This window comes from Ascidiella aspersa, chromosome 2 (genome assembly GCF_963924565.1).
Source record: "Ascidiella aspersa chromosome 2, kaAscAspe10.2, whole genome shotgun sequence".
In the NCBI taxonomy this organism is placed as follows: Eukaryota; Metazoa; Chordata; class Ascidiacea; order Phlebobranchia; family Ascidiidae; genus Ascidiella; species Ascidiella aspersa.
Genome location: NC_139448.1, coordinates 9,931,370 through 9,946,963, shown reverse-complemented (window position 1 = coordinate 9,946,963; position 15,594 = coordinate 9,931,370). Strand labels below are relative to the sequence as shown.

Genomic DNA, 15,594 nt, shown 5'->3' with positions numbered 1-15,594 from the left:
CTTACATTAAGATCGTGTAACAAGATTTTGTTGTTGTTGTTATATTGCAAAGGAAACGGTAGTGTTTTAATGACTTAAGTTTGTGGTTTGTACAATTTAAACGTCACAAAATTCACAATAGTTGCACTTAAATTACCGTCTTTAAATGACTAAAAGCCCTTAAAGCAAAATGGTTTAAAATGACCTGTTTTTGCTTTATACAGTTTTAATATAAAGGCCTTGTTTTGTCCTATTAATATGGTAGATTACTCTATGTTTTTTTGTGCTTATATTTTATATATATTTTTTAGCAGTTACATCAAATTACTTCACCTATTTAATTCAACTAATCATATTGAGCGATTCTTTTTCGGCAAACAATCTTGATTACTTACCCAAACCCTGCAATTTTTATTTAAAGAAATAACATTCAATAAATTTTATCAGGCCTTTAAGTATTAGTTTTGATATATAAAAAGTATTGCCAAATAAAGGTTGTCAGGTTTGGCAACGAACATGTTGAACCGCCTAAGAAAGAATTTCAGAGAGGTTTGTTACCTTTTTATGTGAACTGCCTAATTTAGTACAGTACTTCATATGTTACTTTAGGATTTATAAAAGATATATTTTCATTATATTTATTGTATATATTTTTTAACTAAATACATTTTTGTTCTGTTTAAAAACTTTAAATAACTAAGACAACCTGTTGTTTTAGGTAACAACCCCAGATGGTCAGAGGCAAAGAAATGCTGAGAGCCAAGGTTCTGCTGCTGAACAAACGGTACATAAAAAAGCAAAAGAAAGATTAAGCAATAATATTGGTTACATATATAAAACATATAAATAAATAGTAATAATAGAATAGTAAGTATTGATTACAGAGAGTTTAGAAACATTTTAATTATATATGCTGTGGAGTTAATTGTACAATTGTTTCAAAGTTAATTTTTTTTTTTTAAACTTATTAAAATTTGTTTTGCTACCTAAAACAACTATTTTTATTTGGCGGAGTTTTTTCAATTTTGGTAAAAATATTTATTGGCAACTTTTCTTTCAGGGTTTTATTTGTCCGATGTGCATGGTGAATCTTCCCAGTCCCGAAGCACTGCAAAGTCACTTTGAGCAGGCCCACCCAGTGGCCGACCCACCAACGCCACAAAAGCAAGTAATTGAAGCAGATGCAGCACCACATTCACCACACGGTACAAAATTATTTTTTTTAATTGTTGAATTAGCCTTTGGAATGCTTGACCATTTAATCATTCAGCTCTAAAACCATAGAACAGGATTGAAGTTTTTCTAAGAATTGAACAAATTTATTGCAGTTGCAGCTGTTAACAATAACTCTTTAGCCTCTCACCATTTAAGTATATACGATTTTTGCAAACTGTTTTTAACTGATTTAGGAGTGATATTTTATGTCATTTTTATTCACAATCCAATTCTTTTGTAATATATAATTCTTAAAAAGGTACTCATTTGTTCATATATTTAAATAATATTGACGGTGTAGCTGGTTCAGAATGAATTAATTACTATTTTTTGGACGCAAATTTAATATTGAATATTTGTAATGCAGGTGTATAAGTATTTAGGTTCATTTTTATTTGATTAATATATTTTGTTTAATTTGTTTACAAAAAAATTATATTATTTGTTTATTATGTTGTTTTCATTTCGAAGCTGATGCTCATGGCGATTCAAATCATTCTAGTGAAGTGAAAAATGTCTCCAATCAAGCACAAGACCTCAACAACGGTTATACCCCTTCAAATGGAACTGTGAAGAAAGTAACATTTGCTGATCAACAAAGTCTTCAAAGCGATTCTGCCAAGTAAGGCTAGATATCTGTTAGGTAAAAACATGCCTTTAAACCTGTTTGTGTTTGCTGCATTTTCAATTGTGGATTGTAGTTGTAGCATTCAAGCCAGGGTTTTCAATTACTGTTATAATCAGTTACAGTAAAGAAAAAAACATTGCACAACAAACAACAAAAAAAATGAATTATTTTTTGCTGGTTTGTTTTATTGGAGTAAATAATTCTTAGGTGACAAAAAACATAAATATTATCCTGAATACTTTTCCTAGTATAATAAAATACTTAATTGTGTCGCACATACCAGCTGGTACAAGCAGAATATATAGTGCTAGCATTGTTTTTAAAGATTTTCACACTTAACGTGTGTTTAGGTTTTGTTTATAGATTGTCGCTATTATTTTGCCTAATTGAATAAGGAAACTAGGTCACATTGTATTTCAAGGTAGTTGTCCAAAATATGTTTTGACAACCGGTAAAAAATTCTTATTGCCAAATACTATCTTGTTAATCATTAACCATCGCTGCAATGCACATTTCCCGTACCGAAATTGCTTAAATTCCAATGATGCTTTAACAACACACTAGCGGCCACAAATCTCAGACCAATATTTATAATTATTGATAACTTTAACAAATATCCAGCATTCTAATATTTTGTTAAACTACTTACATTATATATTTATTTTACTTGGTCAAGCAGAAAATTTAATGGACTACTAAATTTACTCACAGAATTTGCTTTTTTGTCACAACCTATTTAAGACAATTTATGAAAAACTACCTTGCACTTACAAATTACAATTGTTACTTCACAACGTTTAATGAAACAATTTTGTTTTAAATATTAGTAAAGATGCAGTGAACTTAAAAGCAGAGGTTGAAGATTTGAGGGCATCTCTAAGCGAAGAAAAGTGGTACTCACAAGAACTGAAAAAGGAGATGGATTCACTTAAGGATAATAATCTTAAACTATTAAATGGTAATAGTTAAAAAAGGACACACTTTAGCAAAAGTCTTTATATTTGCAACAGGCATTCTACAGCAGTTTTCAAAAATGATTAAATAACTAAATCCCTACCAAGAGTATACTTACTCCACCTATAATAACCATTTCTTGATTTAGACAGCATTTGTGTAAGAATTTTTGAAAGTCTGAAACTGTGGTCCAAATCGAAAATATTTCAAAAAATCCCATGTTTTAAAAAGTTCAAAAGTAATTAACATTTTATGAAAAATGCCCAAAGTTAAATCTCTTTTATTTAAAAAAGGTGTTTTATGTATTAGTGTTTATGAATGCTCATTCTCTTAGATATGGAGGTTGTTGAGGGCCAAATGAAGATCGCCATGGCAACAAATGAGGAGCTAGCTTTACAAAAAGAAAAACTACAAGAAAAAGCTGCAGAATTTGCAAAAGTGGCAGCAGGCATGATTTTTTTTGGTTTCTTGTTTCTTACTTACTGTGAAATGATAAGGGATTAAAATGTTCGACATTTGTTGGTTACAAAAATAAAAAACAAGCAATGCAAATCCTACAACTTTAAAAAGCCAACAAGTTTATTCTAAAACTACAATCAGTTGTTAACATGGTCTGTCTTGTAGGACAAGACAAGTTGTTGTAAACAGCTTGTTTTATAATTATCACTGTATTATTATAGGGTGTTTGTTTGATTTAAGAAAAATTTGGAAAAATAATAAATGAATAAAAGGTTATATATTTTAAATACATGGCTATTTTAGATGCGAAAGCTGCTTCTGATCTGGCAATGACAGAAAAAGACAGTGCAGAAGAAAAGTCAAACAATCAAACAGTAGAGTTGGAAAAAGCAGCAACTTGGATAAGAGACCTGGAATCACAACTGGTAAGTTTATTAACTATTGGAATCAATTAACTATAAATTGTATTGCATATACCTCAAACTCGAAATATGCCTAATATTTTATTTTTTGTAAAAATAAATTAAAACAATAACAACATTTGTGTCTTGCAACTTAAAATACTAAAGTACAAGTCGTGAAGAAAAATTGTTGCTTTGCAAAGACTGAAGTAAAATTGCAATTAATTTATATCATATTATATATATTTTTTATTATTTTTCTATATTAAATTTAGGAAATAATAAAAGCAAATTAATATATACAATATTAATTAAATTCTTAATACAGCCATTGCTACCCTCTTTAAATTCCGCTACTTTTATCAAACTAAATTTTGTATTAATGGTTTAATAACTAGCTAACATTTCTATATAAAATTCAACCAAATTTATTTTCTCCAGCCACCAGGAGTTAGTCTTGAAAGTTATGTTAAGGTATTTTCATACGATTTAAAGGTACAGTACTTAATATGATCTCACTTTTTCGAATGTTTTTTGTTGTTGTTGAAATATTGAGATTTGTATGTGTGAACAGCAAATGTATGAGGTACACAGCCAAAATAGTAAGCTTTGAGTTTCATGTGAAAACATTCAACATGATTAAAATTTGGCAATAAACATAATGTTTTGTATGTGAGTATGTCTAATCGCAAAAAAGATTTCATAGCATCAATTTTAGTAATAAAAATGTAACATTATTATTGCAATATTTTACCACTAATTTTTTTGATTAAGCTTAATTTTAATTCATGTAAAGCATCATTTTCTAAAATTCGCAGCAATGCTGTCAATAGTTTTTTTTTTATAATTTTGATTCTAACTGGCTACCTAAAATTATTACTATAATCATATCTTATGATGATTTTTAATGTTTATTTGAATATTGATTATCTTAATCCACCTTAATTTCTAATGTGTTTCTTTTTTAAAGTGTTTCTTACATATAATCCGTTTTTGTGATTTAAAAATTTAACGCTGTTTCCTAAAATGTTTTGTAAAAGACAATTGGGTAAAATTTTATAAAAATATGATTTTTTCTAGAAATTTCCTGTTTAAAATACACCAAAAAGTATTCTGATCATTGTTACTTTTGTGTAGTTTACAATAAAGTTTTAATCATTCTACCCATATAATAGTAAACCTTTTGTTTTGGTTAAGTTGCAACTCATACCGTATTTTAAATATAATTTCAAAGCACCTATTATTCGTACCTCATTTACATTGGGAGTCTGACAAACTGAAAAAATGCACGTTCTTGTTCAGCTCCAAAGACCAGGTGCCGACGATGTGATGGTTTTAAAACGCGAGTTGGTCCAAGTGCAGACCCTGATGGATCAGCTGACACAGGAAAGTGAGGAGAGGAACAAAGAAGTGGAAAAGGAGCGCAAAGTCCTCCAGACCCAACTGGAGGATGCTAGGAGCAAAGCTCTTCTCGTCAAACAAGAGTTTGATCAGTTTAAGGTTTGGAATGGTGTTTTTGGCCGTAAATTATTATCACTTCTAAATATAAATATTTTAAAATAAGAAATTAATTAATTAATTTTAGTTTAAAAAAGTTCACTAATTGTTTCCGGGTAGAATTCCATTTACCCACATCCCTGTGAGAAGTATGTTACTTGGATGTCAATCATTACTTGATTGAGGATATGTCTATAAGTCTAGCTTATTTATCACATACATTAAATTTAGTTTGGTTAAAAGTTTTGTTTAAACTAATGGTTTTCAACCAGAACTTTAATACTGAAGTATTATTATCTAAGAACAATACCGTTTTTGTCATAAGTTAAATTTAAAGTGACATATCTGAGCAAATGGTCATTTCTGAAAGCATAACATTAAAACACTTTTTACTTACATAGCTTTTATAATTGGTTTAATGTTTTATTCTCTTTGTTTATTTAGGTTGAAAACGAACGTTTAAAAATGGAGAATGTCCAAACTGCAGCCGCCAAGGAAGAATCCACCAAACTCTACCAACAACAGAAAGAAGAACTCAAGCAGTTTCACAGCGACAACGAGCAAAGGCGCCAGGTGAAAAAATCAATTTGGACAGCAAATATTGCTTTTTCGAATATTGCAATCTAAAACAGTGGATCTAAAAAATCCGCGTCTTACAAAATCCTTAAGTGTTACTTGTAGCCTTTGTAATTTACAAAAATGACCGCGATATTTGATCTTATTTTGTAAAAAAACAAAGGTGCTTTTGTAGTCCGAGTGCAACTTTCAATCATTGGTTCAACACGTTGCTATAATTTTTTTCAACCAACCTTAACACAATACCAATGATCATATTTCCAGGAGGCCATGGAAAAGGGTTCTTTTGCAAACCGAGTGCAACAGTTTCAATCATTGACTCAGCACTGGTTCTTTTTAACTTTTTTTTAACTAAGCCTAACACGATGCCAATGATAATATTTCCAGGAGGCAATGGCCAGTCTACAAACCGAAGTGGAACAGCAACGCTCACTCGCCCAGTCCTTGGACGTTGAACTTAACCTCGTTAAGGCTGAAAAGGAGAATATCCATAACCAAGTCAACAGGTTCAAATAATCATTTGTCATGTTACGGGATTTAGCACTGTCAGGGTTCCCACAAACCCTTTGAAGCTATAAATTGATTGTCTTTGAATGGATTTCTACATCGAAAAGTACTTTAAACACCCTTTTTTTAAATTATTTGTGAAGTGTTTAAATTTATTTAATGTGAATTTATTTGATGTCTAAAGTTACATCTTTAGAAACTTTGGAATGTGTTGAATATGGCATTATTGGCATTTATACTGTTTTGTTTTCGAATTTCTTCAAAACGCGTTGAGCGATACAATTTTACGTCAAGGGTCTGATTTTTCCAATTTTAAACACCTAAAATTTTTCCTTAAAAAGTATTTTAATGTTTTTGAATTTCATAAAAATGATTTTCAACTCTGGCTGTATTACCGAACGAAATTTCGCTTTGCGCATTTGATAGTTGGATAAGGTGACATTTTTTCCTGTTTAACGTTATAATATTACACAACGCCGCTTTTTATACCTTGCGCTAGATTTTCCATAATAGTTAATATTTGACTAAGTTGTGTTAACTTAGAAAACATGTTTGCAAACTAAAATGTTATTTTTCGCGTTTTTCGAAATTAATTTTCGAAATAAAACATTGGGTAGCTAATATCTATGTTATCCCTCATTATGTTACGCGGATGACACGTTGTTTGACTAACATTAGGATCACCTTCAATTTCCAATTTGATATTGTTGGTAAATTAGATACAACAATTTGATGTTCTAACACAGCCTAAAGGAAGAAATGGTTCAACTTAACTCAAACGCGTCAGACGAAAGAAACAAGATCAGCCAAGTCAGGCTAGAATTGGACAACGCCAACCGATCAAAATCTGGGCTTGAAGAGAAACTTTCTTCCGTTACTGAGCAGTTTGAAGAGTAAGTTTGCCTGACGTTTTTGAAAACTGTCGTTGCATTATCCTTTTATACTATAATAGTTATAGAATGACTGTCCGATAAAATATCATTTTGATTGAGTGATACCCGATGTCAAGTGGTAGTATCAAGCGTTGTACGATGTCCGATACTAGGACGATTCAATAGCAAATATTATAGTAATTTCAGCCATGATTTGCGAACCAACACAGTAGGTTATCAACTAAAGGTAACTGTACTTCCCAATGCTTAATTAAAAAAATGGACATACCTATCGTTAACTATGAACAAACATCGCCTTTAATGTATTCTACCTTAGACAAAATCTAAAAAAAAATCTTTAACCCTACAATTTTTCTAAACGACGATTCTAGTGATTCCCTCTGAAAAGCTGCAAAACCCCCTACGAATGGCGTTACACTTTTGTGGTCTTATCTCAGGTGTAAATTGCAACTGGAAAGCACGAGTGCGGAGAGCAAGAGTACAATCGCGCTTCTCACGAGCGAAAGAGATTCGGCTCAGTCGCAACTGCGTGAGGCCAACCAAGCATGCGAGCAGCTCAAGACCAAGTCGGAGCATTTGAAGCAAAGATGCGACGAACTTCAGTGAGTTGCTTGCTTTGACGTTGAAGTTATATACCACTTTTTTCCGAGATAGCTTTATGACGTTAGCCTGGCGTGCTTTGAACGTTTTTCACTGCTACTTTAACTGGTACCGACGACTAGTGTTATTTGCATAAGTCGCGTTGCACAACCGTTTAAAATTTTCCGAACGACTTTTTTATCCATACCTTTTTTGACTTTTGTTATTCAAGCTTGTTTTCTCATTTAAAATATGGGGCCTTACTGTTTAAAAGTTTCCGTATAAAATCGTTATTTAGATGTGATCAGAGATCCGTCCATCCTGACCTCCAATACTAATAAGCGTCCAACGTGAACACATAAGACTATAGGTCTCCGCACAACCTGCGCTGAGCTTTACAAATTGTCGTTCAATTTAAAATTTTATCAAAATTTGGTTTGGATTTGTTTATCTTCATTAAGGAATGCCGCGGGCTGGTTGATTCTAAGTCTGTGGGTCGGATATAAAATGTTGTGTCGAACTATATTACCTTGATCGGTAAACCAGGAAATTATAAGTAACTTTGCAAAAGAAACTGTCATAAGCTGTGATAAAATGTCGTTCAATTTAAAATAGTATTCAAATTTAGTTATATTTGCATCCGACAACTTTTTGATACTTTATCTGATTAAGGAAACTGCCGCGGTTTAAGCGGCTTAATGATTAAGTCGGATACAAAAATTTATGTCGAACTATATTAACTTGATTATCGTCGTCAGACAAAGAAAACATAATAATAACTCTGCGGAAACTTGTACTGAGCTTGAATAAAATTTTATTAAAATTTAGATTTTTAGCCGTAGTTTGGTGACTCCTGCTCTAAACACTGACTAACCTTGCTGTTGACCACAGATCGACAAATCGCGAGTTGGAAACGGGTAGTAGCAGCACTCGCCATCAACTCGAAATCGAACTCGCACAACTCAAAATCAAACTCGAATCGGCGGAGAGCGATCACGCGCAGGTAACTTTTTTAACTTGGCCACCTAAAAATGCCTAAAATAGTAGAACTTCACCAATACGCACTTATGGATTTTGGGGATGACTGTTTGGTCCCTGAACGACGAAAAATAAATCCAAATTCAATCTAAAGTGATGTCCGATACTTGACATTTTAATCCGATACACGATATTTTGGAAAAAAAATACAAGTCCAATGATGCTATATACTCTGCCAAAACTCGCAAAATAGATAAGTGTGAAACGTTCAAAGAAGATATTTTTCCAGGGTTTTAGGCCCAAATTTGTTTTAGTGAAAGGAAATTTAATTGCCTCCAGTTGTTAGCCTAATATTTTTGTGATAAATCAAGGAGAAATGCTGGGCTAGATTTTTAATTAATGGCTGGAATTCCCATATTAATTTGGTTTTGGATCTGCACCGATACGATCCTAGTATCGTATGAGTACCCCTAATTTCACTGGGTATCGGGTATCGACTCCCGATGGTGGTCCGCCCCTGACCCTTTATTGTCATCTCTATCGACTTGCATGGTCCAGGCCTGACTAACGGAAGCACACCTCATTTTTATAAGGTTGTTCCACTTTTTTAACATGGAAATACCCACACGCCGTAAGGAGATATATGATAATCGATAACTGATTCGTGTTTTTGTTTGTGCAGCTCGCTGAGGCAAACCGGGACCTCGTCTCTAGTATTTCGTCGAGCAAGGCTGAGAACGAACAAGAGAGAAGCGAAACGCAGAGTAAAATGGTCGAACTCGAACGACAACTCGTCGAGTTTAAGCTACAAGTGAGTCGTCATTTAAAGTTAATTGGTTATGTATTATTTAGCAGCTCAGTTGCAACTCGCGGTTTGATGTTGTTCACGCGTTAAGACTGCTAACCCATGTTGCTCTATGATGAGAAAACAAGTTTGTCAAAATGGTATTACAGGTAACGATAGATATAGTTCGCTGTATATCCCACTATGTAATTATAATTGCAGCTTTATAGAAAATTTACGAGGCGTACACTGTTCATTGTTTTAACATTGTAAAGCGACACTGTTTAAAGAAAAAAATAATATTATGGACATTAAAGAGTAATTTATAATCGTCCATCACAGAACTTAACAAAAACGAATAAAAACGATTTCAACTTTGACGTAAACTTTGTTTCATATAATCATATTGCACGCGAAAAACAATCTTTTAAGTCCGTAAAAAAGAGTTTGCTTTCGTTGCAGTTCATTATTATGCTTTACTTTTCAGAAAACCCACTTGGAAGAAAGTCTAAAAACAACACAAAGCGAACTCGAGTCTCACAAGGCTCAGCTTGAAGAATCAAGGGAAGCGGGAAACAAACTGTCAGAGAAAGCAAACAACCTCAACACCGAACTATCGCTCAAGACGCAAGAAATCGGCGGTTTAACGGTGAGTTTTATTACACGGTTCCTCGTTGTTTCGGTCAATTTGAAAATTGTGTGACAAGTTGAAAATACAAAGAGGTAGCAGATTGTTTTCTGTGTTCGACCTATTTTGTGCTCTATTTAAATTAAACCTAGCAAAATAGAACTTAAACCTGCCTTCCAAAGTCAAGTGTCTGAGTTATGTTCGGAGATTGCATCTGGAAGTTGATGTTTACTGAAGTCTTATTCTAATGGAATAGAAATAAATAAAGGTTACCGACACTAACAATTAACGAACCGTAAATAAAAGACTTAAACTTACACAGCAACAAACGTATCTGTTAACACGAACAAAGTCATGTCTGAAATGAAGGGCGTACGGACACGTTTCTGTTCGAGGCAAAGCGCGCCTCTGGAAGCAGTGTTTAATAATAAAAAAACACCAAAATGTTAACAGCATCTATCGGATAAATACGCACTTGTTTTTACATTCTCAGTTTTCCGTAAGCGACAAGCAATTAGTAAAACCTATTGTGACACAAGTGACAAATATCGCCTACGAGGAACAACCAGTAAAGCTGTCTATGTAATAACTTACTTTAAATATTTTTATAAATATGCTGATTGAATTATATAGAATCGTCGGATACTCTCTTGTACAAAGAGGTTTAGATCACGACCCAGCTGTAACCATATATTGACAATTGTTTCCTATATTTCTAGGAAAAGCTAACGGTGTCGCAAACCAAACTTACTGAAGAGACGGAACGCCGGGAGGCTGCAACAGAGGACGCTAGAAAGTAAGTTATGACTATAATAAGGGCGTTTCAGATGTGTTTCCCTTTGGGTAAATGGTGACTTTCACGTTTCCAACATCTGAGGTGGAAGTGTTTAATAAGAGGAGTCTAGTTAACGTATAACATTTCGTTGACTTCAAGCATAAAATTACAAAAAATACAAATCCTAAAACAAGTTCATTTAATACCTAATTCTAGGTGTCAGGTATTCGTTTTTCACGATAACGAATCTTTAACAACCTTTGTTGGTTAGCCGTATTTGTATAATTCGAAATCTGGAAATCCTGTGGCACTGTTTAACGACATTTGTATTCAAATCACGACAAGCTTTCGCTCAACCGTGCTTCATCAGGTCAAAGTAGAAAATCATTTTCAACTGAAGCTTTACATTTAGGATTTATCTCATATAAACAATTCACATTTTCCTCGTCTCCCGGTAACGATCTTCAATCTTCCGTCTTCTAGGTTACGGGAGGAGCGCGGGGAACTGATCGCGCAGATGGAGGCGGGGGAGGGAGAGGCGGCTGCAAGAGCACAACTGGCGGATGAGAATGAGAAGTTGCGAGTGCTCAAGGAGGAAGCCGAGCAACGATTAAGGGACGAGGCCAGGTGAGAGTTAAACAAGTTTGAAGATGCCAAAAAATTGCGGGGACGCTTTCTTGATGTTGCTTGTATCAGCGAAACATTACAGCTGTCGATTGACGCCATTTTTTGTTGTCTAATGTTCCTGTTGTCGAATGCAAACGCACTGTCAACAGAGAGGTTTTAGAAAATCTAAACTGTACTTTAATTAAGAGCAAAAACTATGGTTACGTCAATGGATTGGGTCACGAGTCTTGTAAAGCGAAACTATAATACAAATAACGTCTATGTAGAATCGTATATAGTTGTAAAAAGTCATGTACGGCCGCTTAAAACACAAAGCCTATTAGTGAGCTTTTGATGTTCTTTGCAAAATAATGGATAATGAGTCGCTGTTCTGCGTGAGAAAACTATAGTCCTGGTATAATAGTGCCTATAAGTGTTCGATACGGCGCATGTACCTCCACCTTAAACCTGGATTGACCATGCCAGTAGGGGACATTCTTATTTGTATTGAAAACATAAGGGCCAGTAAAACGAAACCTAAAAAAATATCTTGATATGTTGTGTTGTGAAATACCTATGTTCTGTTGTGTTTAAAATGCATGTTTTTTTACCTCAGCGAACACAAGCTAACAGCGCGTGAACTCGGTGGCAAGCTGACCGAATCGGCAACCCAGCTCTCATCCGTCCAACAGCAGCTGGAATCCTCGCTCGCCCAAGCGAATGAGCTCAAAGCTAAATTAGCGGAAGAACACGAAAAGCTCCTGCATCACGAGGCCGAACTGAAGGTGAGAATTTTTGGCTGTTAGATGCATCTACTTTTCTTGAGTTAGCGTTTTCGGTTGGCGAGAGGCAGCCACGTGTTTTAAAATTGCAAGGGTACATTGCAATGGCAGAACAAAACCAACTAAATCAATCAGTACTATTCTAAACATGTGTGCTTTTTTCGTGAAACTTTCCGCGGACAACAAGTGACACTTTCTTACATCGACCCTTCGAAAAATGTCAAAGTCGCCTGAAAACGTTTAACAAATGACAAACACGATTTATTTATGAGCTATAAATTTTCACATTTTCACTCGTTTTTAAGGCTATTAGCTTTTTTTCGTTTCAAACCAAAACACGCCGCTGCCACGTATCTCGTTTTTGGCCAATCGTCTATTTTTAGATTTTAATTCCATCCCGTTCCTAACGGCCTAAAGACATATTTGCGCCCGAGTCTATGTTTGGATATCGGCGAAAACGAACGAAACAGGCCATTTTGAACGGCCTTTTTAAAAGCGGCCGGCTACCTTTTTGAACTAGGCTTTCATGCCTTTTTCCACACCTGGCCACTATACACGGCCGTTTTGGACACAGCCTCTATTTTCCCATCCCATTAATGTGCAATTTTCGAACCGGCCGCTTTCGTAACGGCCACGCAAACTGGCCTGACGCGAAATTAAGCTCGCTCGTCCATCCGTCTCTGGCACTTTGTATTTATACAGTCTTATAACTTGCCCTTGTAATCATCTCGAGTGGCGCACTCGTGACTCTCTTAATTATGAAAGTTTGCTCGCCACTCGTGTAAGCCCTGGGCACATTTTCAGCTATTTCAAGTCGCCGCAGTGCGCAGACCGCTGCTGTTTTGTGGCCAAATTATTTTTTAATATCGACCAATTTTTGCTTTTCATCTTGCAGCATTAAACCGAACGTTGTTTTTTGCGTCTAATGCGGGTTCGATTTTTTGTTGTGCATCGTACATTCTTCATATAGCGTTGAGTGTTCTTCTCTGTTTTCTTTGAGAAAATAGTGATTTTTTACCTTGATACATTTGATGCAGGGATAACGTTTGAGTTTTGCAATGAAACCCGTCTTGGTCGACGTTAAAGTTTTGCTTTTTAGACAATACGGAACAATTGATAAAAAATCGTCTAATACAGTAATACCAACAAGTAAAACTCAAAAGTTAAAAAAAAGAATAAAATACGGGATCAGACTTTTTTAAAAGGAATAAAAGAAAACCTGCTGCCAATCGTTTCAGTTTCCATAAAGAGGCACCCTTTTATAGTGGTACAGTGTAACACACCATCACGAAATTAAACGAATTTCTTGAAATCTAAGATGGCAAATTGTTCTCCCTCTAGCGTTAGCAACCGGCAGATAAAATGTAGAATCCTCTGAATAACAAAGCGGCCTTAAACCGTGCATAATTTCCTTGCCGGTCGTTCTTTCGGCGAGTTCATTCAAACGCGAGAGCGCCTGATTAAGAGACTCCTAACCACCACGCCTTGCGTTTCCGCGCAGGCGAAGAACGACGTGCTGCTGAGCGCGCAGGCCGCCAGCCAGTCGCAGCGAGCTGACATTGAAGGCCACTTGCGCAGTGTGCAGAGGGCCTTGGAAGACAAGCAGAAGGAAGCCGCCAAGTCTGTCGAAGAACTCGCAAGCCTGAGAACGCTCGCCGACAGTCAAAAAGTAAGTGTTGTTGTTGCTGTAGTGCCGACTTGCACCTCTTAAAACCTTCATTTTTTAGTTTGGATAGTGTTTTGCACCAGCACAGATAAAAGTTTTGCCTTCGAAACGGCTTTGTAAAAGGCGCCGTTTTTTGTACTTCAGCTTTCCGAAAATGTCATTTAAGTACTGTGAAAATTAAAGGTTGGGAGTTAGGACTGCTGTGTGCAGTCATGTATACTGAGCAATTAGTAAAACTAGGCGCAAAAACATTGTAAAAAAATAATCCTGTTGTTACTTACAATTGCATAAAACGGCTCTTAACGTTACTTATCACATTAGTTGGCTGTTAAATAGTACGAAGTTGCGATGAAAAAGGGTTTCGGTAGTTTTAAAGCGTCGTGTAAACTATGCTGGGGATTTCAAAAATAAAATAGTATGGTATTATCGCAGTTTGATGGAAACTGCCCTATGGTTGGTTTCGACCCGGACGTTTGCAAGTAAACGTGCGTGACTCCTTTGTTAGGATTTCCCCTTTGCGGATGCGGGCAAAGTTTATTACCTTACATATGAGAATTTCCCATGGTTTCTTTATGTTGCAATGTACGATTGTACATTCTGTTAAACTTACCATTTATAATTCGTCATTTAGGCATCGTGCCGTTTTATTTTGCGATCAAGAAAAATTGTTTGCAACGCGTATAGAGCAATTTTCACACACCTACTTTGAATGCATCGCCTTGGACGCAATGCTCATTGCTTTGCCATTTTCGTTTAAAAAAATGATTTTAAACATATTAATACTTTTTTAAATATTGGAAATTTTTGTTTAAATAGAATAGTTTCATACTATTAATAGAACCCAGTTTACCGTAGCGGCCATTGTTTTGGCTCATCCGGTCAGTTAAGCAAAAAGTTCGTTTAAAACCTGTCAGAAAAAATAGCTGTATTTCACCGATTTACATTCAACAAATGTCTCGCCTTCGGTCATATTGCGATGCGTTGTGCGCGTGCTTCTAGAATGCAAAATATGCCTTAATCCGAGCCACGTAATGCCGTCAAGTGTTTATGAGTAGGTTCAGCAATCAGCATTTAGCCAGAAGCGCACCACACAGGTAGAGCGCTGCAATCAATTAGGTTTGGAGCACCACATTGATAACCGCCTATACGCTATCGGATTACTAAGGAACTCAGTTAAATGAAGATTTGTAATAGACCAGTTAGCTGTATTACAACTAGGGCTGTCCGATAATATCGGATCGGTGACCATATCCGATGTCTATTGTGTATGTGTGGCACAGGTACTTGACCGATCACATTGCTTTGAACATTTCGTGCATTTTCATTCTAACGCTATGTTTTCTATCCTAAAAGAAAATTTCAAAAAGAACAGTGAATCATCAGTCTAAATCCTAAAAAAAATTCAGGTAATTTTGTTATTTTGTCAGGGTAATGACGTAATTTGTTATCGACCCTGCTAAATACACCGTAAACAAATCGTCAACTGGCGGTTGATTTTGTTGTTCTCAGCCACGGAACGTTTGTCTGTGAAAACAGCCAAAAAAAGTTACTATTATATGTAAAACTTCGCCATTATTACACAAAAAATTGCCAAAGTATACGAACAAATAAAATTCCTACGTCATTTTCCACAAAAATTACTGCACTAGCAAAAGCGGCTGACAAATATGCCAAAATTTACAAATAG

The 15,594-nt window shown here is 35.1% G+C and overlaps 1 protein-coding gene across 1 annotated transcript in view; it reads left to right on the top strand.

The window, feature by feature from the left end:
• Positions 1–426: 426 nt before the first annotated feature.
• Positions 427–15,594, top strand: part of LOC146163533 (uncharacterized) — a 30,227-nt gene continuing 15,059 nt past the window's right edge. The window contains exons 1-20 of the mRNA XM_083381771.1: positions 427–528; positions 698–763; positions 1,040–1,184; positions 1,666–1,816; positions 2,650–2,780; positions 3,111–3,224; positions 3,539–3,660; positions 4,078–4,131; positions 4,939–5,136; positions 5,578–5,706; positions 6,097–6,215; positions 6,963–7,109; positions 7,547–7,711; positions 8,580–8,691; positions 9,349–9,477; positions 9,938–10,099; positions 10,798–10,874; positions 11,337–11,480; positions 12,076–12,244; positions 13,743–13,910. Coding sequence (XP_083237897.1) covers positions 496–528; positions 698–763; positions 1,040–1,184; positions 1,666–1,816; positions 2,650–2,780; positions 3,111–3,224; positions 3,539–3,660; positions 4,078–4,131; positions 4,939–5,136; positions 5,578–5,706; positions 6,097–6,215; positions 6,963–7,109; positions 7,547–7,711; positions 8,580–8,691; positions 9,349–9,477; positions 9,938–10,099; positions 10,798–10,874; positions 11,337–11,480; positions 12,076–12,244; positions 13,743–13,910 — 2,535 coding nt within the window. The 5' untranslated portion in view covers positions 427–495. The remainder of the gene's footprint in view (positions 529–697; positions 764–1,039; positions 1,185–1,665; positions 1,817–2,649; positions 2,781–3,110; positions 3,225–3,538; positions 3,661–4,077; positions 4,132–4,938; positions 5,137–5,577; positions 5,707–6,096; positions 6,216–6,962; positions 7,110–7,546; positions 7,712–8,579; positions 8,692–9,348; positions 9,478–9,937; positions 10,100–10,797; positions 10,875–11,336; positions 11,481–12,075; positions 12,245–13,742; positions 13,911–15,594) is intronic.